Source organism: Tachyglossus aculeatus, chromosome 14 (assembly GCF_015852505.1).
Source record: "Tachyglossus aculeatus isolate mTacAcu1 chromosome 14, mTacAcu1.pri, whole genome shotgun sequence".
In the NCBI taxonomy this organism is placed as follows: Eukaryota; Metazoa; Chordata; class Mammalia; order Monotremata; family Tachyglossidae; genus Tachyglossus; species Tachyglossus aculeatus.
The window spans coordinates 20,523,255-20,551,232 of NC_052079.1; the positions used below are offsets into that span (position 1 = coordinate 20,523,255).

At 45.8% G+C, this 27,978-nt stretch overlaps 1 protein-coding gene across 6 annotated transcripts in view; it reads left to right on the top strand.

The window, feature by feature from the left end:
* The first annotated feature begins 2,706 nt into the window (after positions 1–2,706).
* The window catches only part of TMEM19 (transmembrane protein 19), a 35,258-nt gene continuing 9,986 nt past the window's right edge, over positions 2,707–27,978 (top strand). For 4 of the 6 annotated variants that reach the window (XM_038756152.1, XM_038756150.1, XM_038756149.1 and 1 more), the window contains exons 1-7: positions 2,714–2,780; positions 4,952–5,107; positions 8,354–8,467; positions 13,168–13,305; positions 15,153–15,407; positions 19,712–19,921; positions 21,338–21,533. In XM_038756152.1, the coding sequence (XP_038612080.1) occupies positions 4,975–5,107; positions 8,354–8,467; positions 13,168–13,305; positions 15,153–15,407; positions 19,712–19,921; positions 21,338–21,501 (1,014 nt within the window). In that variant the 5' untranslated portion in view covers positions 2,714–2,780; positions 4,952–4,974 and the 3' untranslated portion in view covers positions 21,502–21,533. Of the gene's footprint in view, positions 2,781–4,951; positions 5,108–8,353; positions 8,468–13,167; positions 13,306–15,152; positions 15,408–19,711; positions 19,930–21,337; positions 21,804–27,978 lie in introns of those variants that run through there. The other 2 variants (XM_038756148.1, XM_038756153.1) reach the window with 2 other exon arrangements.

The following is a 27,978-nucleotide window of genomic DNA, read 5'->3' on the forward strand; positions in this document are numbered from 1 at the left end:
GGCGGGATCCGGATTAGAATCCACGACTTTAGACTCCCAGCCACCAGGCCATGCTGCTTCTTGTGGGACAGGGTCTGTGTCCAACCTGATTATCTTTTATCAATGCCAGCGCCTAGTAGAGCGCTTAGTAAATACCTTTTTGTAACAAAGCACGTGGCTTAGTGGCAAGAACCGGGGCTTCGGAGTCAGAAGTCGTGGGTTCTAATCCCGCCTCCGCCACTTGTCAGCTCTGTGACTTTCAGCAAGTCTCTTCAAGAGAAGCAGCGTGGCTTAGTGGAAAGGGCCCGGGCTTTGGAGTCAGAGGTCATGGGTTCTAATCCTGGCTCTACCACTGATCAGCTGTGTGACACTGGGCAAGTCGCTTAACTCCTCTGGGCCTGTTACCTCATCTGTAAAATGGGGTTGAAGACTGTGAGCCTCATGTGGGACAACCTGATTCCCGTGTATCTCCCCCAGCGCTTAGAACAGTGCTTGGCACATAGTAAGCGCTCAATAAATACGATTGAATGAATGAACGAACAAATGCCATCATCATTATTATTATTCTTCTTTGGCCTCAGTTACTTCATCTGTAAAATGGGGATGAAGACTGTGAGCCTCACGTGGGACAACCTGATTCCCGTGTATCTCCCCCAGCGCTTAGAACAGTGCTTGGCACATAGTAAGCGCTCAATAAATACAATTGAATGAATGAACGAACAAATGCCATCATCATAATTATTATTATTATTATTCTTTGGCCTCAGTTCCTTCATCTATAAAATGGGGATGAAGACTGTGAGCCCTATGTGGGACAACCTGACTCCCTTGTATCTCCCCCAGCGCTTAGAACAGTGCCTGGCACACAGTAAGCGCTTAACAAATGCCATCATCATCATTATTATTATTATTTGGGCCTCAGTTCCCTTTTCTGTAAAATGGGGATGAAATCTGTGAGCCCCACGTGGGACAACCTGATTCCCTTGTATCTCCCCCAGCGCTTAGAACAGGGCTTGGCACACAGTAAGCGCTTAATGAATACCGTCATTATCATTATTATTATTAGAGAAGCACCGTGGCTCAGTGGAAAGAGCCCGGGCTTTGGAGTCAGAGGTCATGGGTTCAAATCCCAACTCCGCCGCTTGTCAGCTATGTGACTTTGGGCAAGTCACTTCACTTGAGAAGCAGCGTGGCTCAGTGGAAAGAGCATGGGCTTTGGAGTCAGAGGTCATGGGTTCAAATCCCGGCGTTGCCAATTGTCAGCTGTGTGACTTTAGGCAAGTCACTTCACTTCTCTGGGCCTCAGTTCCCTCATCTGTAAAATGGGGATTAAGACTGTGAGCCCCCCGTGGGGCAACCTGATCACCTTGTATCTCCCCAGCGCTTAGAACAGTGCTTTGCACACAGTAAGCGCTTAACAACTACCATTATTATTATTATTATTATTCTCTGGGCCTCAGTTACCTCATGTGGAAAATGGGGATGAAGACTGTGAGGCCCCCGTGGGACACCCTGATCACCTTGTATCTCCCCAGCGCTTAAAACAGTGCTTTGCACATAGTAAGCGCTTAACAAATACCATTATTATTATTATTATTATTATTATTCTCTGGGCCTCAGTTACCTCATGTGGAAAATGGGGATGAAGACTGTGAGCCCCCCGTGGGACAACCTGATTACCTTGTAACCTTCCCAGCGCTTAGAACAGTGCTTTGCACATAGTAAAAGCTTAACAAATACCAAAATTATTATTATTACCGTCACTATTATTATTGTTACAATTAATAATAATAAAAACGACCTGTTCTAGGTGGGGCGCTGGGCTGGGCCTGGCGCATGCGCGTGGCTGGGCGGGCCCATAAGCGGCGGAGGCCCCGCCTCCCCGTCCGTCTCGGACCAATAGGAGGGCGTCTCCCCTGCGCGAGGCAGGGCGGGGCCAGAAGCGGCGGAGGCCCCGCCTCCCCGTCCGTCTCGGACCAATGGGAGGGCGTCCCCCCTGAGCGAGGCAGGGAGCAGGGGCGGGGCCAGAAGGCGATGGCTGCCCCGCCTCCCCGTCCGTCTCGGACCAATGGGAGGGCGTCTCCCCTGCGCGAGGCAGGGCGGGGCCAGAAGGAGACGGCTGCCCCGCCTCCCCGTCCGTCTCGGACCAATAGGAGGGCGTCTCCCCTGCGCGAGGCAGGGCGGGTCCAGAGGCGGCGGAGGCCCCGCCTCTCCGTCCGTCTCGGACCAATGGGAGGGCGTCCCCTCTGCGCGAGGCACGGAGTAGGGGCGGGGCCAGAGGGCGACGGCTGCCCCGCCTCCCCGCCCGTCTCGGACCAATGGGAGGGCGTCTCCCCTGCGCGAGGCAGGGCGGGGCCAGACGGAGACGGCTGCCCCGCCTCCCCGCCCGTCTCGGACCAATAGGAAGGCGTCTCCCCTGCGCGAGGCAGGGCGGGGCCAGAGGCGGCGGAGGCCCCGCCTCCCCGCCCGTGTCGGACCAATGGGAGGGCGTCTCCCCCGCGCGTGGCGGGGCTTTCCAGTGAGGCGCGGCGGCCCCCCCCCCCGCCCCCCCTGCAGTGCGTCGCCTCAGCGCTGCAGGGCCTCGCCTCAGCACTGCAGGGCCTCGCCTCAGCACTGCAGGGCCTTCCAGTGAGGCGGCGGCTGCTCGTCCTCCTTCTCCTTCCCCTTGAGCAGAGCTGGGCCCGGCGTCCTCGTCCCGGTCCCGGTCCCGGTCCCGGTCCCGGTCCCGGTCCCGGTCCCCCGAGTCCGGCGGCTTGGGATCCCCCGCCGCCGCCCCGCAGCAGTAGGTGTCCTCGGCCCCGGTCAGTTGCCCATCCTCCCGACAGGCTCCGAGGCCCCTCCGGCCAACATGGAGCTGGGCCCTCGGCCCCTTCCCCTCCATCCCCCCCATCCCACCTCCTTCCCTTCCCCACAGCACCTGCATAGATGCTTGTACATATTTATTACTCTATTTATTTTACTTGTACATATCTATTCTGTTTATTTTATTTTGTTATTATGTTTGGTTTTGTTCTCTGTCTCCCCCTCTTAGACTGTGAGCCCACTGTTGGGTAGGGACTGTCTCTATGTGTACTTCCCAAGCAGTTAGTACAGTGCTCTGCACACAGGAAGCGCTCAATAAATACGATTGATTGAGTCCCAAGCGCTTAGTCCACTGCTCTGCACGCAGTAAGCGCTCAGTAAATAGGATTGATTGATTGTTTGATTGCCCCCGCTCCCCGCTCCCTCAGGCCTCGTCCACGAGAAGCAGCGGGGCTCGGTGCAAACAGCCCGGGCCCTGCGGTCCGAGGTCATGGGTTCTAATCCCGGCTCCGCCAAGGGTCACCCTTGGGTGACCGTGGGCAAGGCACTTCACTGCTCTGGGCCTCAGTTTCCTCATCTGCAAAAATGGGGGTGAAGACTGTGAGCCCCCCGTGGGACAACCCCATCGCCTTGTAACCTCCCCAGCGCTTAGAAAGGTGCTTTGCACTTAGTAAGCGCTTGATAAATGCCATTATTATTATTCTCTGGGCCTCAGTTCCCTCATCTGTAAAATGGGGGTGAAGACTGTCAGCCCCCCGTGGGACAACCTCATCACCTTGTAACCTCCCCAGCGCTTAGAACAGTGCTTTACACATTATAAGCACTTGATAAATGCCATTATTATTATTCTGTGGGCCTCAGTTCCCTCATCTGTAAAATGGGGATGAAGACTGGGAGCCCCCCCGTGGGACAACCTGATCACCTTGTAACCTCCCCGGCGCTTAGAACAGTGATAAATGCCGTTATTATTCTTCTCTGTGGGCCTCAGTTCCCTCATCTGTAAAATGGGGATGAAGACTGGGAGCCCCCCGTGGGACAACCTGATCACCTTGTAACCTCCCCGGCGCTTAGAACAGTGATAAATGCCGTTATTATTATTCTCTGTGGGCCTCAGTTACCACATCTGTAAAATGGGGATGAAGACTGTGAGCCCCCCGTGGGACGACCTGATCACCTTGTAACCTCCCCGGCGCTTAGAACAGTGATAAATGCCGTTATTATTATTCTCTGTGGGCCTCAGTTCCCTCATCTGTAAAATGGGGATGAAGACTGTGAGCCCCCCGTGGGACGACCTGATCACCTTGTAACCTCCCCGGCGCTTAGAACAGTGATAAATGCCATTATTATTATTCTCTGTGGGCCTCAGTTCCCTCATCTATAAAATGGGGATGAAGACTGTGAGCCCCCCGTGGGACAACCTGATCACTTGGTAACCTCCCCAGCGCTTAGAACAGTGCTTTGCACATAGTAAGCGCTTGATAAGTGCCATTATTATTATTATTATTATTATTATTATTATTCTGTGGGCCTCAGTGACCTCATCTGGAAAATGGGGATGAAGACCGTGACCCCCCCACAAGTGGCACAACCTGATCACCTTGTAACTGCCCCAGCGCTTAGAACAGTGCTTTGCACATAGTAAGCGCTTGATAAATGCCATTATTATTATTATTCTCTGGGCCTCAGTTCCCTCATCTGAAAAATGAGGATGAAGACTGTGAGCTCCCCGTGGGACAACCTGATCACCTTGTAACCTCCCCAGCGCTTAGAACGGTGCTTTGCACATAGTAAGCGCTCGATAAGTGCCATCATTATTAGTATTATTCTGTGGGCCTCAGTGACCTCATCTGGAAAATGGGGATGAAGACCGTGACCCCCTCCCCCCAAGTGGCACAACCTGATCACCTTGTAGCCGCCCCAGCGCTTAGAACAGTGCTTTGCACATAGTAAGCGCTTGATAAATACCATTATTATTATTATTCTCTGGGCCTCACTTCCCTCATCTGGAAAACGGGGATGAAGACTGTGAGCTCCCCGTGGGACAACCTGATCACCTTGTAACCTCCCCAGAGTTTAGAACAGTGCTTTGCACATAGTAAGCACTTAATAAATGCCATGATGATGATGATTATTATTATTATTATTATTATTATTTCTTTCCCCCCCATAGGGGGCTGGGAGCCGGGCCGGCCCATGACCTCCCTCCTGCCCGACAACATCTGCAAGGACTATTTCAAGATGATGACCAACATAGTCGTTTTGAGCGTCATCATTTGCATTTCTTTATCCTTCTGGATCATCTCTATGACCGCCAGTACCTACTATGGTAAGTGAGCCCCGGATCACTTGTTGAGCGCTTATTGTGTGTGCTGAGCACTGTGATACTACTACTACTACTAATAATAATGGCATTTATTAAGCGTTTACTGTGTGTGCAGAGCACTGTGATGCTACTACTACTACTACTAATAATAATAGCATTTATTAAGCGTTTACTGTGTGTGCAGAGCACTGTGATACTACTAATACTACTAATAATGCATTTATTAAGCGCTTACTATGTGCCGAGCAATGCTCCAAGTGCTTGAGAGAAAGCACTTGTGTCTATGTTTATATGTCGGCGCTTAGAACAGTGCTTGGCACATAGCGCTTAACAAATGCCGTTCATTCAATCGTATATATTGAGCGCTTACTGTGTGCAGAGCACTGTACTAAGCGCTTGGGAAGTACGAGTCGGCAACATATAGAGAGGGTCCCTACCCAACAGCGGGCTCACAGTCTAGGCAGCAAAACAATATGTTGCCAACTTGTACTTCCCAAGCACTTAGTACAGTGCTCTGCACACAGTAAGCGCTCAATAAATACGATTGATTGAAAACAAAACTACTAATAATAATGGTATTTGTTAAACGCTATGTGCTGAGCAAGGTTCCAAGCGCTTGGGAGAAAACACTTGTGTCTATGTTTATACGTCAGCGCTTAGAACAGTGCTTGGCACATAGTGAGCGCTTAACAGGTACCATTCATTCAATCGTATTTATTGAGCGCTTACTGTGTGCAGAGCACTGTACTAAGCGCTTGGGAAGTACGAGTCGGCAACATGTAGAGAGGGTCCCTACCCAACAGCGGGCTCACAGTCTAGGCAGCAAAACAATATGTTGCCAACTTGTACTTCCCAAGCACTTAGTACAGTGCTCTGCACACAGTAAGCGCTCAATAAATACGATTGAAAACAAAACTACTAAGAATAATGGTATTTGTTAAACGCTTACTATGTGCTGAGCAATGTTCCAAGCGCTTGGAAGAAAACACTTGTGTCTATGTTTATACGTCAGTGCTTAGAACAGTTTTTGGCGCATAGTGAGCGCTTAACAAATACCAATCGTTCATTCCATAGTATATATTGAGCTCTTACTGTGTGCAGAGCACTGGACTAAGCGCTTGGGAGGTACAAGTCGGCAATGTCTAAGCGACGGTCCCTACCCAACAACGGGCTCACAGGCTAGAAGGGAGAAGCAGATGACAAAACAAAACTTCTAATAATAATGGTATTTATTAAGCGCTTACTATGTGCCGAGCACTGTTCCAAGCGCTTGGGAGAAAGCACTTGTGTATATGTTTATACATCAGCGCTTAGAACAGTGCTTGGCACATAGTGAGCACTTAACAAATACCATCATTATTATTATTCTGTAATTCTATTTACATTGCTGTCTGCTTGTCTTGATGTCTATCTCTCCCCCCCCACCATATTAATAATGATGGTATTTGTTAAGCGCTTACTATGTACCAAACACTGTTCTGAGCGCTTGGGAGAGAGCACTTATGCGTATGTTTATACGTCAGCGCTTAGAACAGTGCTGGCACATAGTAAGCGCTTAAATACCATCATTATTATTATTCTATAATTCTATTTACATCGATGCCTGTTTGCTTGTCTTGATGTCTGTCTGTCTCCCCCCCATAATAATGATGATGGTATTTGTTAAGCGCTTACTACGTGCCAAACACTGTTCTAACCGCTTGGGAGAGAGCACTTACGTATATATTTATACTTCTATAATTCTGTTTACATTGATGACTGTTTACTTGTCTTGATGTCTGTCTTCCCCTCCCGCCCCCCGCCATAATAATAATGGTGGTATTTGTAAAGCACTTACTATGTGCGAAGCACTGTTCTGAGCACCGGGGTAGATACAAGGTAATGAGGTTGTCCCACGTGGGGCTCACAGTCTTCATCCCTATTTTTTAGATGAGGTAACTGAGGCACAGAGAAGGTAAGCGACCTGCCCAAAGTGACACAGCTGATAAGCGGCGGAGGCGGGATTAGAACCCACGACCTCCGACTCCTAACGCCGGGCTCTTTCCGCTAAGCCACGCTGCCCCTCTAGACTGCCAGCCCGTTGTGGGCAGGGATTGTCTCTCTTTATTGCTGTATTGCACTTTCCAAGCGCTTAGTACAGTGCTCTGCACACAGTAAGGGCTCAGTAAATACGATCAAGTGAACGTGTGTGATGTTATATTGTCCTCTCCCAAGTGCTTAGTACAGTGCTCTGCACACAGTAAGAGCTCAGTAAATATAATCGAGTGAACGTGTGTGATGTTATATTGTCCTCTCCCAAGTGTTTAGTACAGTGCTTTGCACACAGTGAGAGCTCAATAAATACGATTAATAAATAATAATGAAGTACAACAAAGGCAGTAGACACACTTCCTGCCTAAAAGTGTTTGCTTCCGGTGACTTCGCTTAGAACAGTGCTTGACACATAGTAAGTGCTTAACAAACACCATAATTATTCATTATTATTATTATTCAGTGATGGTTTTAGACCCTGCAAAAATACCAGTGTCTCTTTGTGGTAACCTGATGTTAATTGATCAGCTCTCCCTAACGCTCCGCCGCTTGTCTGCTGTGTGACCTTGGGTAAGCCACTTCACTTCTCTGTGCCTCAGTTACCTCATCCGGAAAATGGGGATTAAGACTGTGAGCCCCACGTGGGACAATCTGATTACCGTGTCTACCCCGGCTCTTAGAACAGTGCTTGGCACACAGTAAGCGCTTAACGAATGTCATAATTATTATTGTTATTATTGTAATTACAAAGTAGCAATTAGTTTTGCAAGTGTCATTGCAGTAACGTCTTTGATTATCAACAGCTATGTGCAATTTGTCATCAACCTTCCAGGTTCTTCCTAAAAAGATTTTTTTTTCATCCGAATTTTAGAAGGGTGGGTGGTTTTGGTTTGATTTGGGGAGAGGTTGTTATTGTGCTGCTTGTTTTTTGAGCCGTTTAAAGAAAGAACATTCTTTTAAATTCTGACTTACTGTCCTGTCATTAAAACAGTTAACAGATGGTGTTTATTATATTCAGTCTTAACGAATTCATAAACTAAGGAGTATATTTAAGTAACTCTGAAAGAAAACAGTGAATGGTAAAACGTTTTCTGCAAATATATTTTTCATGCTTCCTCATTAGTAAAGCTTCCATTAACAGTTTTTAATACCGATAGCATTTATATCTTTAACTTTATGTGTATAATCCTGGAAAAACCTTTTTCTTACATTTTTCAGGTAATTTACGTCCCATTTCTCCCTGGCGTTGGTTATTTTCGGTGGTGGTTCCAGTTTTGATTGTCTCAAATGGCTTTAAGAAGAAGAGTTTAGATCACAGTGGAGCTTTGGGAGGTATTTATCTATTGGAATTAAACTGTTACAATGTTTAAGGAGGGCAAAATAGTATTTCATTTCTGCAGTTTACATTTTGAACTCATCTTTTTCCTAAAGCCAATGCAGATGTGGAGAATAAATGTAGAATAGGTGCCTTGGGATTGCATATAGCTTGGACAAAGCGTGTGATGTTTGCAATTAGAAAATGATAAACTTATTTACAGTTGGTCAATGTCGTAACCTTCAGCACTGTTATGAAATAAGTCGAGGAATTTCTGTGCCGGAACCAGGCTTGCAATCAAATCATTTTGCTTTTGGGCTGCTGTGGATAGATTATTCTCTAGGAGCCCCCTTTCAAACTAGAGCTGTGCTTGGCACATAGTAAGCGCTTAACAAACACCATCATCATCAAACAAAGGTAATAGCTTTTCTGCTGCCAGGGAGGGAAGGGAAGAACAGAAGAAAGTGCCATCTTGGGTCAAATCGGTGGTTGTCCAACGCAGGTTTCTCCCTCCAGTAACAGCCACCAAAAGACCCTTGGTGAAGCAGTTCTAGAATTGCCCTCCTTATGTCCATTTCATGCTTAGTGAAAGCCCCTCTTGCTTCTAGAAACCCATCATGGACCTAACTATCTAAACTAGGACTGAGCATCTATTTTTGTCCAAGATTCCCTTGCTCTTTATGTAGCTGTCTGTGGAGAAGGAGGGGCATGGGGATTAAAGCTGAAATGTGATCACTTCTAACTGCTGGGGCTCCTTGACTCCAAATTAGCCACAGATTTTCTCAGAAACCCATGGGCTTTGCTTTTCTCGGGATCATGGCGTTCCCCTAGACTGTAAGCTCATTGTGGGCAGGGGACATGTCTACCAGTTTGTTATATCGTAGCCTCCCAAGCGCCTAGGACAAAGCTCTGCACACAGTAAGTGCTCAATTAATACCATTCGTTGATTGGGAAGGAGATTTTGGGAATCCATCTGCATAGAGATGGTTGGGTTTATTCGGTCTTTCTTCAATCTCCCGAACCTATTTTCTTCCTCCCCGTTTTCCCATCCAATCCGTGACTCCCCAGAACTGTGTTAAAGGCACAGTTTTAAACATAATCCTAAAAAATAGCCATTAGCATCTATTACATTGTCCGGTCTCAGGTATTAACAGTGTACCATCATTTTCCATAATTTTCCATCATTTTCATACATATACATACCTGTATATATGTATATGTGTTTGTATATATTTATTACTCTATTTATTTATCTTGTACATATCTATTCTGTTTATTTTATTAGTATGTTTGGTTTCGTTCTCTGTCTCCCCCTTTTAGACTGTGAGCCCACTGTTGGGTAGGGACTGTCTCTATATGTTGCCAACTTGTACTTCCCAAGCACTTAGTACAGTGCTCTGCACACAGTAAGTGCTCAGTAAATACGATTGATTGATTGATTGATTTCCTGCTCTGTGTGATTGTTTCTGATTGTAAAATCCAGCAGTTTGTGATAACTGGTAACAGCAGGTATGGCTTCCGTCCTTAGACGAGTTTTCAGTTTAGCAGTGAATACTGACTTTAGACCATCATGAGGAAGAAACAGGAAAGTTGGATATTCGATTGTGAGGGTTTAGAAGTAGGTTTGCAAATTGACCTGTTTGCTGTTAAGAAACACTGGGGCCGATACAAAATCAACTTCCATTCCCTCCTTCTGATGAGGGGCCCTTCCGGGCTCAGTCCTGCACCCCTTCTGTTCTCCATCTACACCCACTCCCTTGGAGAACTCACTCTCTCCCGTGGCTTCAATTACCACCTCTCTGCAGACGATTCCCAGATGCACATGTCCAGCCCTGAGCTCTCTCCTTCCCTGCAATCTTGCATTTCCTCCAGCCTTCAAAACAGGAATGCTTGTGTCCTGACACCTCAAATTAAACGTGTCCAAAACTGAATTCCTTATCTTCCCATCTGGACCCCGTCCTCTCCCATCTTTCCCATCACTGATGTGTATTTAGCTTTAATTCTGTTTGTTTTGATGACTTGACACCTGTCCACGTGTTTTGTGTTGTTGTCTGTCTCCCCCTTCTAGAGCCTGTTGTTGGGTAGGGACCGTCTCTGTATGTTGCCAACTTGTACTTCCCAAGCACTTACCACAGTGCTCTGCACACAGTAAACGCTCAATAAATACAATTGAATGAATGAATCACTGTAAACAGCACCACTATCCTCCCTATCATACAAGCCCACAACCTTGCTGTCGTCCTCTCCTTCCACCCACATAATCAGGCTGTCACCAAATCCTGTCAGTTCTGTCTTCACAACATTGCTAAACATGTACGTATCTATAATTCTGTTTATGTACACTAATGCCTGTTTACTTGTTTTGATGTGTATCTATCTATAATTCTGTTTATTTATACTGATGCTATTGATGCCTGTTTACTTGTTTTGATGTCTGTCTCCCCTCTTCTAGACTGTAGGGATTGTCTCTATTGCTGAATTGTACTTTCCAAGCGCTCAATACAGTGCTCTGCACACAGTAAGCGCTCAATAAATACGATTGAATACGATGAATGACAATCTGCCCTTTCCTCTCCATCCAAAATGCTACCAGGCTCATCCAAGCATTTATCCTATCCCTCCTAGATTACTGCATCTGTCTCCCCACTGACCTTCTTGTCTCTTCCCATTCCAGTCCATACTTCCCTGTGCTGCATGGGTCATTTATCAAGAAAAACGTTCAGTCCGTGTCTCCCAATCTTCAAGAACCTCCAATGGCTACCCATCCCCTTCTGCATCAAGTCAGATACTCCTGACTGTTGGCTTTAAAGCATTTAATAATCTCAGGAAAGGAATGTGTTTTCCAACATGTTTCCCAAGTGCTTAGTACAGTCCTCGACACTCAGCACTCAATAAATACCACTGATCGACTGAATTAAAGACATTAGAGAGGAGACCTCTTATCGGAGGGCGACTTTTGAAATGCAGCAATAAACTCTCCGTTAATGACTTATTTTAAGGCAACTAGACTGACCGCATATAGGAAAATGAAAAGTTTTCCCTCCGGAAGCAGTACTGGGGAACGAAGAGCAGGGGAAAAGGAATTAGAAGAACAACCAAAGTGAAAGAACTGTGACTCTAGATTTATTCGTGAGTTACTCTCAACTTTTCCCCGAATGGTTCACCTTTTGAATGTTTAATCTGTTACTGGATGAGAGAGCTCTGGAAATGTACTCAGCCACTAAGTCAAGCCGGAAAGGTATTTCATGAGAACATTGACACTAGTTAAATTGTATAATCTTGATCCTGTTTGGGCAAGGCGTTCATTGCGAAACCCAGTCAAAAATGTGTTCCTGGTCCTGATTGTGGGCGGATCTCCTTTGCTGTGTTTTCATCTTGTGAGAAGAGCTGAAGCTTTTAGTTTCGGGGATTGTGTCTAAAAACTGTTGTGTTGGAATAATAATTATAATAATTGCGGTATTTGTTAAGCACTTACTATGTGCCAGGCACTGTACTAAGTGCCAGGGTGGATAAAAGCAAATTGAGTTGGACACAGTCCTTGTCCCACATGGGGCTCCCAGTCTTAACACCCATTTTCTAGATGAGGTAACCGAGGCGCAGTGAAGGGACTTACCTAAGGTCACACGGCAGACAGGCGGCAGAGCCGGGATGAGAACCCAAGTCTTTCTGACTTGTAGGCCCATCCTCACTAGGCCATGTTGCTTCTCTCCCAAGCGCTTAGTACAGTGCTCTGCAAACGGTACGTGCTCAAGAGATATCACTGATTTTTGCTGCTTGAAGCTCTAATCATAGAACTCAGTTCACCTACTGCCCAAGATAACTTTCAGCTAATGCTTGGTAAATTTTTCAGGCTACTGGAGTTTATTCATTTAGTCGTATTTATTGAGCGCTTACAGTGTGCAGAGCACTGGAGTTGCAGTGTGACAGTGTATACACACATCAACGCCACTGCTGGACTGCCATCTTCGGTGGTCTTGAAAAATTGATGTTCTTCCCAAAGAAACTAAGGCTTGAGGGTGAACTTCAAGATTTGGGAAAATTGGGCTCTAAATATTAAGTTGTTCTTTTCATGGCTGTCATCATCTAATCTCAGTCAGGGTCTCAGTGAGTCAGATGGCTAAATTTTTACTGTGCGATGTGGTAATTCTGTTTTAGAGCAATGCTTGGGGAGCAGTGCAAAACTCTTGACAGTGAAAAATTGAATCAGTTTCCGCCAACCACAAATTTGTGATCTCATGATCAGTGGATTCTTGTTGAGCATCTGAACCCATTGGTATCGCCATTAAGAAGCAACCCAAAGTTTAGAATAATTCTTTCATTTTAAAAATTTCATCAGGGATTAGTGGGTTTGTTTCGAAAAGCAACCGTGTTGAGATAGACAAGAGAACATCAAAATATTGTAAAAAAATAACCCAGCCATCATAGTTTAAAAACTTAATTGTGAAGCCCAACCGCTCTGTACAGTGCTCTGCACGTAGTAAGCGCTCAAATGCCACTGATGATGAAAAAGGCACTAGCTTAAAATGGTGTAGATACTTTGGAAGCTTTTCAAGCGCTTAGTACAGTGCTCTGCACACAGTAAGCGCTCAATAAATATGGTTGAATGAATGAATGAATGGAAATATGGACAATGGTAGTGTTTTGAACATATTCATAGATCACTTAAAAAGTAATAAATTCTGTCAGCTAACTTTTGTCTATATTTTCTTTCTTCCAGGACTTGTTGTTGGATTCATCCTAACCATTGCCAATCTCAGTTTTTTCACTTCTTTGCTGATGTTTTTCCTCTCTTCCTCAAAACTCACTAAATGGAAAGGAAAAACAAAGAAATTAATAGATTCAGAATATAAAGAAGGTGAGCTATATTTCATCAGGCAATAGAGTAAACTTTCTGCAGAAATGCTCTCATCAGGAGCTGTGAGATCGGAACTTTCGCTGTCTTGTTTTTGGGTGGTGGTTTGTAAACTCCTATCATGTTTAGGTCGTCTGACACAGTGAAATTTATTTGAAACGTCTTCTCTCACTTCTACACACACCAAGAGTTTCTTAGTTTATTGAAACGGCAGATAAGGAGAGAATTTGTCATTTTGTAGATTTTAAATCTTACATTTATCCTTCCCGTCTCACAAGCCTGTAGCTTTGGCATTATCTTTGACTCCTCTCTGTCATTCAGCCACATACTCAATCTGTCACCAAATCCTGTTGGTCCCACCTCCACAGTATGGCTAAAATCCGTCCTCTCCACCCAAACTGCTACCACGTTAATACAATCACTCATCCTACCCCACCTAGATTACTGCATCAGCCTCCTTGCTGACCACCCAACCTCCTGTCTCTCCCCACTCCAGCCCATACTTCACCCTGCTGCCCGGATCATCTTTCTACAAAATTGTGTCATCCCCCTCCTCAGAAATCCGCAGTGGTTGCCCATCCATCTCCGTATCAAACAGAAACCCCTCACGAGTGGCTTTAAAGCCCTTCATCACCTTGCCCCCTCCTACCTCGCCTCGCTTCTCTCCTTCTACAACCAGCCCAAGCACTTCGCTCCCCTAATGCCAACCTTCTCACTGTGCCCCAATCTCACCTGGCTCGCCGCTGACCCCCGGCCTACATCCTATTACTCTATTTATTTATTTATTACTCTATTAATTTATTTTACTTGTACCTATCTATTCTATTTATTTTATTTTGTTGGTATGTTTGGTTTTGTTCTCTGTCTCCCCCTTCTAGACTGTGAGCCCACTGTTGGGTAGGGACTGTCTCTATATGTTGCCAGCTCATACTTCCCAAGTGCTTAGTACAGTGCTCTGCACACAGTAAGCGCTCAATAAATACGATTGATTGATTGATTGATCCTGCCACTGGCCTGGAATGCCCTCCCTCCTCTGACAGACAGTGACTCTCCCCACCTTCAAAGCCTTACTGAAGGCTCATCTCCTCCAAGAGGCCTTCCCAGACTAAGCCCCATTTTTCCACATCTCCCAGTCCCTTCCGCATCACCCCGACTTAATTCCTCTGTTCTTCTCCCCTCCCGGCCCCACATCGTATATGTATACGTATGCATACCCACAGGTATATATCTGTCATTTTATTTATTTGTATTGATGTCTGTCTCCCCCCATCTACACAGGGAATGCCACTGTTTATTGTCGTATTGCACTTTCCCAAGTGCTTAGTACAGTGCTCTGCCCACAGTAAGTGCTTAATAAATTCGATTGAATGAATGAATGACTTTTGAGCTTATTTTGGATTTTGAAGGCTACATAAGTCGAAGTTCAAGCGATTGGGTGTGGAAAATGTCATAACATAGAATGCATTTGGGGGGTGCTGATGTGTGTTTCAGACACCTTTATAATGATAGTAATAATAATGATCGCATTTATTAAGCGCTTACTATGTGCAAAGCACTGTTCTAAGCACTGTGGAGGTTACAAGGTGATCAGGTTGTCCCACGGGGAGCTCACAGTCTTAATCCCCATTTTACAGATGAGGTAACTGAGGCCCAGTGAAGTGACTTGCCCAAAGTCACACAGCTGACAGTTGGCGGAGCCAGGATTTGAACCCATGACCTCTGACTCCAAAGCCCGTGCTCTTTCCGCTGAGCCACGCTGCTTCTTTATTTGTCACCATGAATTGCAGTTTTCTGGGCTTTTCCTTCCCCCACCCTCTGAAGGTGAAAAATATTCGTGATTTTTTTTTCAGGTGGGCAGAGGAATTGGATTCAAGTTTTCTGTAATGGAGCGGTGCCCACGGAATTGGCCCTGCTGTATATGATTGAAAATGGGCCCGGTGAAATTCCAGTCGATTTTACCAAACAGTATACTGCATCGTGGATGTGCTTGTCCCTTTTGGGAGCATTGGCTTGCTCGGCTGGAGATACCTGGGCTTCTGAAGTCGGTCCCGTCCTGAGTAAAAGCCAGCCAAGACTGGTCACAACATGGGAAAAAGTTCCAGTGGGTGAGATTTTATTCGTGTTTCTAATCTCTTGATTTACATACACTCTCTCTCTGTTTGTGACTTTCCAGAATGGTTCTTATTTCTCTAAATTAGAAAATTTCATCAGTCAAGCTTGAAGACATTATGGTAACTACCATGTGTTATTTGGTTTTAAAAAAAAACTGGAATCTGGAGATAAATGCAGTGTTCTGTGGGAATTCATTCACTCAAGCATATTTATTGAGCGTGTACAGTGTGCAAAGCATTGTACTGAGCGCTTGGGAGAGGACTGTATAATAATAGACGTATCCCCTGCCTACAATGAGCTTACAGCCTAGAGAGGGAGACAGACATTAATATAGATAAATTACAGTTATGTACGTAACAATTGAAAGGGGTAGTTGAGAACATATGGTGTCCGTTTAGGGTAGTTGAGTACATATGATTTCCATTTAGGGAATTTGAGAACTATGAAGGAAAAGGAAGGAAATTTCACTTAGGATTTGTCATAAGGTACCTTACTGATGTTTCAGCTTTGGAATTGGAGATTAGGTGGGCATTAGACATTTGTTCCCACTTTCAGCTCCTGGAGGCCATGCCAACCTTTCTCGTGCGCTTGACTTTATCCTTTGATTGGCAAGAAGAATGCCAGTCGCTCTTAACCGTTCTTGACATTTGCTTTCTCCCTGTGCTTGTTTAAACCATAAAACATTAAACCAAGCATTGCTCATTTAAACCAAACTCTGTAACGGTCACTTCTCTCAGTCAGTGGTCTTTATTGAATGCTTACTTTGTGCAGAACACTGTTCTAAGCTTTTGGGAGAGTACAGTATAGCAGAGTTGGTAGACGCAATCCCTGCCCATAAGAGCTCACAATCTTCACAGTCTAGAGGGCTTCAGCTTCTACATAAGAATAAAATATTGTCCTAACCATGTAGTAGCTCTCATGTGGAGCAGAAGGATCCCTTTCTCAGGTGGATTTTTCCAAACCCAGAGCCACCGCAATCTAAAACTAAAGAAGTCTTAGAAGCGGCCTGGCAAATCATTCCTTGAGAGTCAATTCAGGATTACTGTTTCCCAGTAACAGTAATGCAATTAGATGAGTATATGATATATTTAAATGCCAACAGGGCACAAAGTGACATCCACACTAGCTAGCCAAGCCCTCATATAGATTCTGTTTTCTCTCCCATGCTCTTAGAGGTAATCCCCGCACTCAACAACGCAGCACTTATATGCATATCTTTATACCCTGTGGGATTCCTCTCTTGCTTTATTGACTGAATCTCCTGCTAGAATGTAAGTTCCTTGAGGGCAGGGGTCATCTCTTTCACCTGTATTATACTTTCCCGAGTGTTTAGTACAGAACCCTGCACCAAGTAAGCACTCGGTAAAAAACCGTGCTTTGGTTGATAGCGCTCAGCCCGGGCCGGCATCCGACTTTCTTTTAGCCCAATCTTTTTACTCTCTTTTCTCAACTTGTGGGGACCAAGTGGTAGGGGCTTTATCCTGTGGCCTTTCCCGCTCCCCAAAGACTGGGTTTCACTCTCTGGGTTTTTTTATAATATTTGTTAAGCACTTGCTATGTTATAGACACTGTGCCTAAGCACTGGGGTAGATGGAAGATAATCAGGCCGGACACAGTCCTTGTCCCAAATAGGGCTCACCGTCTCAATTCCCACTTTACGGGTGAGGTTACTAAAGTACAGAGAAACGAAATGACTTGCCCAAGGTCACACTCAAGACAAGTGGCAGAGCTGGGATTAGAACTCAAGTCCTCTTAGTCCCAGGCCCGCGTTCTTTCCACTGGGCCACGCTGCTTCTAATTCCATTGGTCAAGTTGTAGCCAAAGAATGTCGTCTCTAGTTATGATTTTATGACATTGATTTTTGCCGTGCCAAAGCGAGTACACGTTTCCGTAGAAATCCGTTTGCTCTTTCGCGGACTTCTCTCCTACCTCGGCCCTCTGTGGTTATTTCTCCGTAACTGAAATCTGCTTGATATACATCGCATACCCTTGGCCAACTCTATCGCTTAAATTTGGCCTCTGAACAGAGAGGTATGTTTTGGATCTCCTCCTGTCTGATATTTCCCTCCATATGCCGTATATAGTCCTTTGCCAATACTCACATTTGCTATGATTTTCCAACAATTGCCAATCTTCTCTATGAACGGTGGAATCTACAGATTCACTTACTGCGCCCTGTGGGACAACCTGATCACCTTGTAACCTCCCCAGCGCTTAGAATAGTGCTTTGCACATAGTAAGCACTTAATAAATGCCATTATTATTATTATTATTATTATTATTATTATTATTATTATTATGTGCCAAGCACTGTTCTAAGTGCATGGGTAGATACAAGGTAATCAGGTTGTCCCACGTGGGGCTCACAGTCTTAATCCCCATTTTACAGATGAGGTCACTGAGGTGCAGAGAAGTTAAGGGACTTGCCCAAGGTCACACAGCAGACAAGTGGCGGAGGCAGGATTAGAACCCACGTCCTGCGACTCCCAAGCCCATGCTCTTTCCACTAAGCCATGCCGCTTCTCATTGAGGATAATGCCAGGGTTATGGACTTGTGGGGATGGTCATGGAAAAGCCAAGGAAAGGACAGATTTGGATGGGAGGATGAGGAGTTCTGTTCATCCCAGCCACACGGCACTTTTTTTCTTTGTTTAATGGTATTTGCTAAGTGTTTACTATATGCCAAGCACTTTTCTAAGCGCCGGGATAGATACAAGTTAATAATGGTATTTGTTAAGCGCTTAGTAGGTGCCAGCACTACTCTAGGCACTGGAGTAGATAAAAGGTAATCAGGTTGTTCCACATGGGGCTCACATTCTTAATCCCTGTTTTACAGATAAGGTAACTGAGGCACAGAGAAGTTAAGTGACTTGCCCAAGGTCACACAGTAGACAAGTGGCAGAGCTGGGATTAGAATCCATGTCGTCTGATTCCCAAGACCGTGCTCTTTCCCCTAAGCCACGCTACTTCTCTAATCAGGTTGGACACAGTCCCTGTCCCGCATGGGGCTCACAGGCTTAATCCCCATTTTACAGATGAGGAACATGAGGCCCAGGGAAGCTAATTGACTTGCCCAAGGTCACACAGCAGACATGTGGCAGGGTAGAGATTAGAACCCAAGTCCTCTGAGTCCCAGGCCTGTGCTCTATCCACTGGGCCATGCTGCTTCTCATTTACGTGCATGTCTTTTTACACTACTCTTTTCCCTGGCTGAGCTATTCATTCATTCATTCAATCGTATTTATTGAGCGCTTACTGTGTGCAGAGCACTGTACTAAGCGCTTGGGAAGTACAAGTTAGCAACATATAGAGACGGTCCCTACCCAACAGCGGGCTCACTTCACTTCTCTGGGCCTCAGTTACCTCTACTGTAAAATGGGGATTGAGACTGTGAGCCCCATATGGGACAGGGACTACGTTCATCCTGATTTGCGGGTCTCCGCCCCAGCACTTAGTACAGTATTCTGGCACACAGTAAGTGCTTAACAAATGCTATTAATTATTATTATTTTTAATTACAAGGCAGCAGGGAGACACACAACCCATTTCCCTCATCATTTCATTTTTAGTCAAACGTATTTATTGAGTGCTTACTGTGTGCAGAGAACTATACTAAGCTCTTGGTGGAGTGCAGTTTAACAGAGTTGGTAGACACATTCCGTGTTCACAAGGAGCAGCGTGGGCTACTGGAAAAAGTGTGGGGTTGGGAGTCAGAGGACCTGAGTTCTAATCCCAGCTCTGCCACTTGCCTTCTGAGTTACCCTGGGCAAGTCATTTCATTTCTCTCTGTCCCTCATTTCCCTCATCTGCAAAATGGGGATTCAGTCATTCATTCAATCGTATTTATTGAGCGCTTACTGTGTGCAGAGCACTGTACTAAGCGCTTGGGATGTACAAGTTGGCAACATTTTCAGCAGCTGTTCCCTCTCCTATTTGGGCTGGGAGCCTAATTATCTGATTATCTTGTATCTACCCCAGAGTTTAGTCTAGGGCTTGACTCGTAGTAAGTGCTTCACAAATAGCACGATCATCAACATCTTCAAAGAGTTTACAATCTACAGGGGGAGACGGACATTATAGTAGATTACGGATATGTAACTTTACGTCTTTAATGTCTGTCTCCCCCTCTAGACTGTAAGTTCCTTGTGGGCAGGGAACGTGTCTGTCAACTGGGGCCAGGACTGAGCAACACCCTGGTGTCGGAGTTATATTTTTAATCAGACCATCGTGGTTCACAGTGGCCGGGTGATCTTCATTTAAGAACGTGCCTTTCTCAAAGAACTCGTTTTTCCTCCAGGCACTAATGGCGGGATCACCTTAACGGGCATCGTCGCAAGCCTTCTCGGCGGCACATCTGTGGGCCTGGCCTATTTTCTCACCCAGCTGGTTTTCGTCGATGATTTGGACATTTCAGCTCCCCAATGGCCACTTGTGGCATTTGGTGGCCTGGCGGGATTACTAGGGTCAATCCTTGACTCGTACTTAGGAGCGGCAATGCAATTCACCGGTAAATAGGTGCCATCTTTTCATTCTAACGTCAACGTTGCGCTCCGGGAGATCGCGGAAGTCGGTGGAAGAGTGCTGTGGATGGTTGTATCGGAGCACCTCCTGAATCGACAGAATGGGGCTGGGCGCTTGAGACACATAGATGTATATGATAGGATTCTTGCCTGCAAGGAGATTTCGGCTCAAGAAAGGTGAAAAAATGCAGTGCCGGGACATCAGGAACTCCTCAGGCCCATGCAGAGATTCCTCTAGAGTTTCTACTTCTTGCTTATAATAATAATAATGATGGCATTTATCAAGTGCTGACTATGTGCAAAGCGCCGTTCTAAGCGCTGGGGAGGTTACAAGGTGATCAGGTTGTCCCACGGGGGGCTCACAGTCTTAATCCCCATTTTACAGACGAGGTAATTGAGGTACAGAGAAGTTAAATCAATCAATCAATCAATCGTATTTATTGAGCGCTTACTGTGTGCAGAGCACTGTACTAAGTGCTTGGGAAGTACAAGCTGGCAACATATAGAGACAGTCCGTACCCAACAGTGGGCTCACAGTCTAGAAGGGGGAGACAGAGAACCAAACCGAACATACTAACAAAATAAAATAAATAGAATAGATAGGTACAAGTAAAATAAATAAATGACTTGCCCGAAGTCACACAGCTGACAATTGGCAGAGCAGGGATTTGAACCGATGACCTCTGACTCCAAAGCCCGGGCTCTTTCCACTGAGCCACGCTGCTTATGTGTTTCTGCTACATTAAGCGTGATCTTACGAGAAGAGATTAGAAAGTTGAGGGTGAGAAGAGCTGAGTTCTAATTAAGTAAACTTTCCCTGGACATTCTGGACCGAAAGACTCGATTTCGGATGATGGAAAGTATGCCTTTTGCCCGTTTATCCCCCCATCAATTATTTTTATTTGACTGGCGTTCAGGTTTCTCTGCGGGCATTTTTTTTCTCTTCCCTCTCCTCCCCGTTCGCTTCTTTCCTCAGATCCTTTTGAGGAGAAGGTCGGACATTATGCTGGCGTTTCCGGGAGCGGTAGCTATTTTGCGTTCCTCATCCTTAGCATTCGTAAATTTGTTGGCAGTATCCCATCTTGTCCGTATTATAAGCATCGAAAAAATGAGTAACGAATGGTCTGACCTGCTTCTCTTGTGTCTAACCCAGCACTTAGTACAGTAGTAATAGTACTTATTACTATGTGCAGAGCAATGGGAAATACTACACCATTGAAGATTAGACACAATCCCTGTCCGTAGTATAGTAAGCCCTTAACCGTTTACTACAGTTATCACACAGTTTCAATCGGTGGGAGAGGAGTTGGTCTCTGACAGAATGCCTGCCCTCGCTGTCTTTTGGGAGATTGCTTCACGCCGAAAGGCTTGGAAACTGACTCTTTCTTTACTTTCCACCCCAGGTTTGGATGAAAATACCGGCCTCGTTGTCAACCATCCTGGAAATGCTGTGAGGCACATATCCGGGAAACCGATCCTTGATAACAATGCAGTGAATCTGTTTTCTTCCGTACTCATTGCTCTGTTGCTTCCTAGTGTAGCCTGGGCGTTTTGGCCCCGAGAGTGAGACGTGTTTCATGTTTCTAATCTGAAACCATGGTAAGTTCAGATAAATATATGGTGAATGTGAGCTTTCTCCTCACGAACATTTTAATGGGCTTTTTTTTTTTTTTGGTGTGTTTGTGTGGGTGGAGGATTTGTTAAGCACTTGTGGAGCTGGGGGGAGGAATCCTCATAATTAACCTCTCCTGGCTTGTAACTTCATGTGACATTTGAAATCTTTAGAGCCGAGGACTGTATATCGAACAAAAACTCCTCACTGTTGGCTTCAGAGCTCTCCAACACCTTGTCCCCTCTTAGCTCACCTCCCTTCTCTCTTTCTACATCCCTCGCCCGCACGCTCCTCTCCTCTGGTGCCAATCTTCTCACTGTGCCTCCCTCTCGCCTGTCCCGCCGTCAACCCCCGGCCCACGTCCTCCCTCTGGCCTGGAACGCCTTCCCTCCTCAAATCTGCCAATCATTCTTCCCCCCGCTTCAAAGCTCTACGGAAGGCTCACCTCCTCCAAGATGCCTTCCCAGATTAAGCTCCCCTTTTTCTAAGCTCCCCCACCCTCCCACGTCACCTAGACTCACTCCCTTTGGTCCCCCCACCGCCGGCACCCCACAGCACTTATGTACATATGTATAATTCTGTTTATATTGATGCCTGGTTTTTGATGTGTATATATCTATATTGTATTTATATTGATGCCCTTTTACTTTCTTTTATGTCTGTCTTCCCCCTTCTAAGATGTAAGCCCAGTGTGGGCAGGGATTGTCTCTTTTTATGGCTAAACTGTATTTCCCAAGCTCTTAGTACAGTGCACTGCACACAGTAAACGCTCAATAAATACAATTGAATGAATGAATATAACTGTCTTTCATTTCCCAAGGTGGCACTCCAGACCATACGCCCCTATCCATGGGTGCAGATATGTCTGAAAAAGCTGACACAATCAATCAGGGATATTTATTGAGCGCTTTCTGTGTGCAGTTCACTGTACTGAGTACTTGGAAGAGGAATTCCGTTTCCTAACTCTTCTGTCTACCCAATCAGTGATATTTTACAAGTGCGTGGACCTGTTCCTTGCCCACAAGACACTCGCAAGTACTTACAACGTACCCTTCTGTACTGTTTGCAATTGAGGCTAGATTCTTGTGATAATGGGTCTGTCCCATCCAGGGACTGTCTCAGTTTTCAAACTCGTCTCTTGATGCCCTGATGCTGGTGAAATCTCTTCTCAAAGAGAGCAACCCCTCTCCCGACTGCCACCCGCCAGGCTGATATGTCCACGGCGATCAGTGGTTTTTCAACAGCCCCGTTGTTTCACATTACCTTGGGCTGTGCTTCTCTCTGCCCTATTGGCTCCACACTCTGATTTATAGTTGGCCAGAAGTCACGCTGACTCTTCTTTTTCCTCATTTTTTATCCAGTCAGTGATATTTTATGAGCACCTTCTGTTTGAGGAACACTAAGCCCTTAGGAGGGTTAAATAGAGGCGGAAAACAGGGTCCGTGTCCCTGAGGAGCTTTCGTTCCGATGGGGGACGTAGGCATCAATCAATCATATTTATTGAGCATTTACTGTATGCAGAGCACTGTACTAAGCACTTGGGAGAGTACAACCCAACAGTCATTCCCTGCCCACGATGAGTTTCCAGTCTTGAGCTTACGTAAAATTACAAATAAAGAAAGAAGTACCAAATAGAGCATATACCTATCTATGTGTGTGTGTGTATAAATACATGTATATATGTGTGTATATGTGTGCAAAAATAATTGCAGGCACAAAAGTGTTGAGATGATTGAAGGAAAATATGCCCCAGAGAGCAGAAAAAATTGGTTTGGAGAAGCTCCTGAAGGAGGTGGGATTTCAGAAGGGTTTTGAAGATGGGGAAAATTATGGTTTGTCTCCCAGCTCTATTGTGTTGTACTCTCCCAGGTGCTTACTGCAGTGCTTTCCATTCAGGAAATGCTCTATAAATACCACTGATTGATTAATCTGGCATATTTGAGTAGGGTGGAACCTGAGGCAAGAGGAAGAGTGGGAGCCAGGAGTTAGAAGTAGGAGGGTTGAAGCCCAGGGAGAAGGCGAGCTTGCAAAGAAGGTTAGCCTAAGGAGGGGTGGAATAGCAGAAAGAGAATAGGTAAGAGGGAGAGAGCAATTGGGACATCTTAAAATCCAGTGGTCAGAGACGAATGGGTAACCCTTGAAGGTGTTCGAAGAGTGGAGAGAGGGATGCTGAACATTGTATTGGGAATACGATCGGAGCATTGGAGGTTTAATGTAGAGATTGGAGAAGCTGAGGCAGGAAGACCGTTGAGGATTTAGGAGCACAGTAGGCAAAAAGGGGTGAAAAAGGGATCTGTATAACACAACACAGCAGGCAAGCCCGGAGATGGCCATTGTAGCAACCATCTGGATGGAGAGGAATGGGTCGATCCAGGAAATATCATGGAGAAAAAATATCAGGATGTAGTAACAAACGGAAGTGAGCGTTAGAAGAGAGTAAGGATTCGAGGATATTGCCAAGGATACAAGCTCAGAGAGAGAGAGAGTTGTCGGTTATTAGTGGAAAATTAAGTAGTGGAGAGGATTTGGTTGGGAAGATGTTCAGTGTCGCAAGGTGCCGGCGGGATATCCATTTGGAGATGTGCTGCGGGGAAGGGAAGAAGGAGATTACAGGTGGGGAGAGAGGTTAGGGCTGGTTAAGGTTGAGGAATCACCCACCTGGAGATAGGTGCTGAAATTGTGGGAGCAGATAATAATAGCAATAGTAATAATGATGGTGGTTATTAAGCGCTTACTATGTGCAAAGCACTGTTCTAAACGCTGGGGAGGTTACAGGGTGATCAGGTTGTCCCATGGGGGGCTCACAGTTTTAATCCCCATTTTACAGATGAGGTAACTGAGGCCCAGAGAATAATAATAATGATGATGGCATTTATTAAGCGCTTGCTATGTGCAAATAATAATAATAATAATAATAACGTTGGCATTTGTTAAGCGCTTACTGTGTGCAAAGCACTGTTCTAAGCGCTTGGGGGGATACAAAGTGATCAGGTTGTCCTACGTGGGGCTCACAGTCTTAATCCCCATTTTACAGGTGAGGTAACTGAGGCTCAGAGAAGTTAAGTGACTTGCCCAAGGTCACACAGCAGACATGTGGCGGAGCCGGGATTCGAACCCATGACCTCTGACTCCAAAGCCCGTGCTCTTTCCACTGAGCCACGCTGTTGTTCTAAGCGCAAGCACAAGGTGATCAGGCTCTCCCACGGGGAGCTCAGAGTCTTCATCCCCATTTTACAGGTGAGGTAACTGAGGCCCAGAGAAGTGAAGTGACTTGCCCAAAGCCACACGGCTGAGAATTGGTCGAGCCGGGATTTGAACCCCTGACCTCTGACTCCAAAGCCCGGGCTCTTTCCACTGAGCCACGCTGCTTCTCCTAATCTGTGAATATCCTAATCTGTGAACATCCCAAGTATAAAGTGAAAAGAGTAAGAGACTCCGAATGAAGCCATAGTGAGGCGGGGAGAGGTGGAAGCTGAGCCAGCCAAAGAGACTGAGAAAAAGTGGCCATAGAGGTGTGTAGGGGGAGAACCAGAAGAGGACTGTATTAAAGAAACCAAGATTAGTTAGCATCTCCAGGAGGAAGTAATTTACGATGTCCATAGTGGCCGAGAGGTCAAGGAGCATTAGAGTAAGAGTATATTCAATTTGTCGGAAGAGGTTATCGATGACCCCCGAGAGTGTGGTCTAGGTGGAGTGAAGGACGGGAAAATTGTGGTACGTCGAGAAGAAAGGAAGTGGGAGATGAAGGGGAATACAATCTATTCGCTCTAGGGACTCAGACCGGAATAGGAGCAAAAGAACGGCACAATAATAATAATAATGGCATTTATTAAGCGCTTACTATGTGCATAGCACTGTTCTAAGCGCTGGGGAGGTTACAAGGTGATCAGGTTGTCCCACGGGGGCTCACAGTCTTAATCCCCATTTTCCAGATGTGGGAACTGAGGCATAGAGACGATAAGTGACTAGCCCAAAGTCGCACAGCTGACAATTGGCAGAGCCGGGAGTCGAACCCATGACCTCTGACTCCAAAGCCCGTGCGCTCTCCACTGAGCCACGCTGCTTCTCCACAACAATTCCAAAGTACAGTGTGGGGTGAGATGACATTTTTTCACGGGGAGGAGAATTGAACACATGTGAGGGTAGGCGGAGAGGAGCCGTCGGAGGGAGAGGATGAAGATGGCAGTCAGGCAGGGAAGAAGGATGGGAGCAAGTGTTTTTTAGAAAGTGAGAGGGGATGGAGGTAGAGGGATAGGATTAAACTTGGCACTTTAGCCGCGAGAAGCAGCGTGGCTCAGTGGAAAGAGCCCGGGCTTTGGAGTCAGAGGTTGTGGGTTCAAATCCCGGTTCCACCAATTGTCAGCTGTGTGACTTAGGGCAAGTCACTTCTCTGGGCCTCAGTTCCCTCATCTGTAAAATGAGGATTGAGACTGTGAGCCCCCCATGAGACAACCTGATCACCTTGTAACCTCCCCAGAGCGTAGAACAGTGCTTTGCACATAGTAAGCGTTTAATAAATGCCATCATCATCGTCACTTCTCCTCAATAAACCGTTCCCTTTTTGGTGAATTTTTCAAAGTAGCCAAATCATCATCATCATCAATCGTATTTATTGAGCACTTACTATGTGCAGAGCACTGTACTAAGCGCTTGGGAAGTACAAATTGGAAACATATAGAGACAGTCCCTACCCAACAGTGGGCTCACAGTCTAAAAATCGACTTGGCCCTTTTCAGAGATGGCCTTTTGATGGTGTCAAATTGTCCGCTGTGTGACCTTAGGCAAGTCACTTAATTTCTGTGTGCCTCAGCTCATCTGTAAATTGAGGATTACAGTTTGAGCCCCACACGGGATGATCTGATTACCCTGTATTCATTCATTTAGTCATTGAGCGCTTACTGTGTGCAGAACATTGTACTAAGCGCTTGGGAAGTACAAGTTGGCAACATATAGAGACGGTTCCTACCCAACAACGGGCTCACAGGCTAGAAGGGGGAGACAGGCAACAAAACATGTGGACGGGTGTCAAGTCGTCAGAACCAATAGAATTAAAGCTAAATGCGCATCATTAACAAAATAAATAGAATAGTCAATATGTACAAGTAAAATAGAGTAATAAATCTGTACAAACATATATACAGGTGCTGTGGGGAGGGGAAGGAGGTAGGGTGGGGAAGATGGGGAGGAGGAGAGGAAAAAGGGGGCTCAGTCTGGGTCTATCCCAGTACTTAGAACAGTGCTTGGCTCATAGAAGCGATTAACAAAACCATCATTATTATTTCTTGTATCTGTCGTACTCCAGAGGAAATTTCTCCCGTCTGCACTTTGGTCTGGGGTCACAGTGTGATTCCGGGAATTCCCAGATGACTACATTCTCTAATAGTCTGTTCAGGATCGGGGGGGCCTGGAGGATAGAGAATGAACCTCGGAGTCAGAAGTTCTAATCCCAGCTCTGCCACTTGTCTGCTCTGTGACCTTGGGCAAGTCACATCACTTCTCTGGGCCTCAATTCCCTCATCTAGACAATGGGGATGAAAGCTGTGAGCCCCACGTGGGACAGGGACTGTGTCCAAACTGATTGTCTGGTGTCTAGTACAGTGCCTGGCACATAGTAAGCACTTAAGTACCCTGGGGGATTAAAAAAAGATTGTAGTTTAGAATCTTACCTGTAATGGAAAGCCAGGAAATTCCCTATGGTTTCTTCCTTTTCTTCTTGAATAGTATCGCTATCGCTGTGAGCCCCATGAGGGACAGGGATTATGTCCAACTGGATTATCTTGTATCTACTTTGGTGTTTAGTACATTACTTGGCACATACTTAACAGGTATCATAATAATAATTATGACCAGCTCTACTGTATTATACTCTTCCAAGTGCTTACTAGTGTGCTCTGCAGACAGTAAATGTGTAGTAAATACCACAGGTGTCCCTTTGCTGTACTTCCAGTCATGATGGCTACCACCTAAACAGTCTCTGAGAAACTCCCATTTGCCATTCACCTTGACTTATTCATTCATTTGTATTTACTGAGCCCTTACTGTATGCAGAGCACTGTACTAAGCGCCTGGAAAGTACAGTACAGCAAAAAAGAGAGCGAATCCCTGCCCACAGTGGACTTACAGTCTAGAGGCGAGGGGACGCCTGTAGCTAATAATAATAATAATAATAATAATGGTATTTGTTAAGCGCTTACTATGTGCAAAGCACTGTTTTAAGCGCTGGGAGGGATACAAGGTGATCGGGTTGTCCCATGTGGGGTTCACAGTCTTAATCCCCATTTTCCAGATGAGGGAACTGAGGCACAGAGAAGTTGTGACTTGCCCAAAGTCACACAGCTGACAAGTGACAGAGCCGGGATTAGAACCCATGACCTCCCAAGCCCTTGCTCTTTCCACTGAGCCACGCTGCTTGCTTGATTTTTCTTTCTAGAC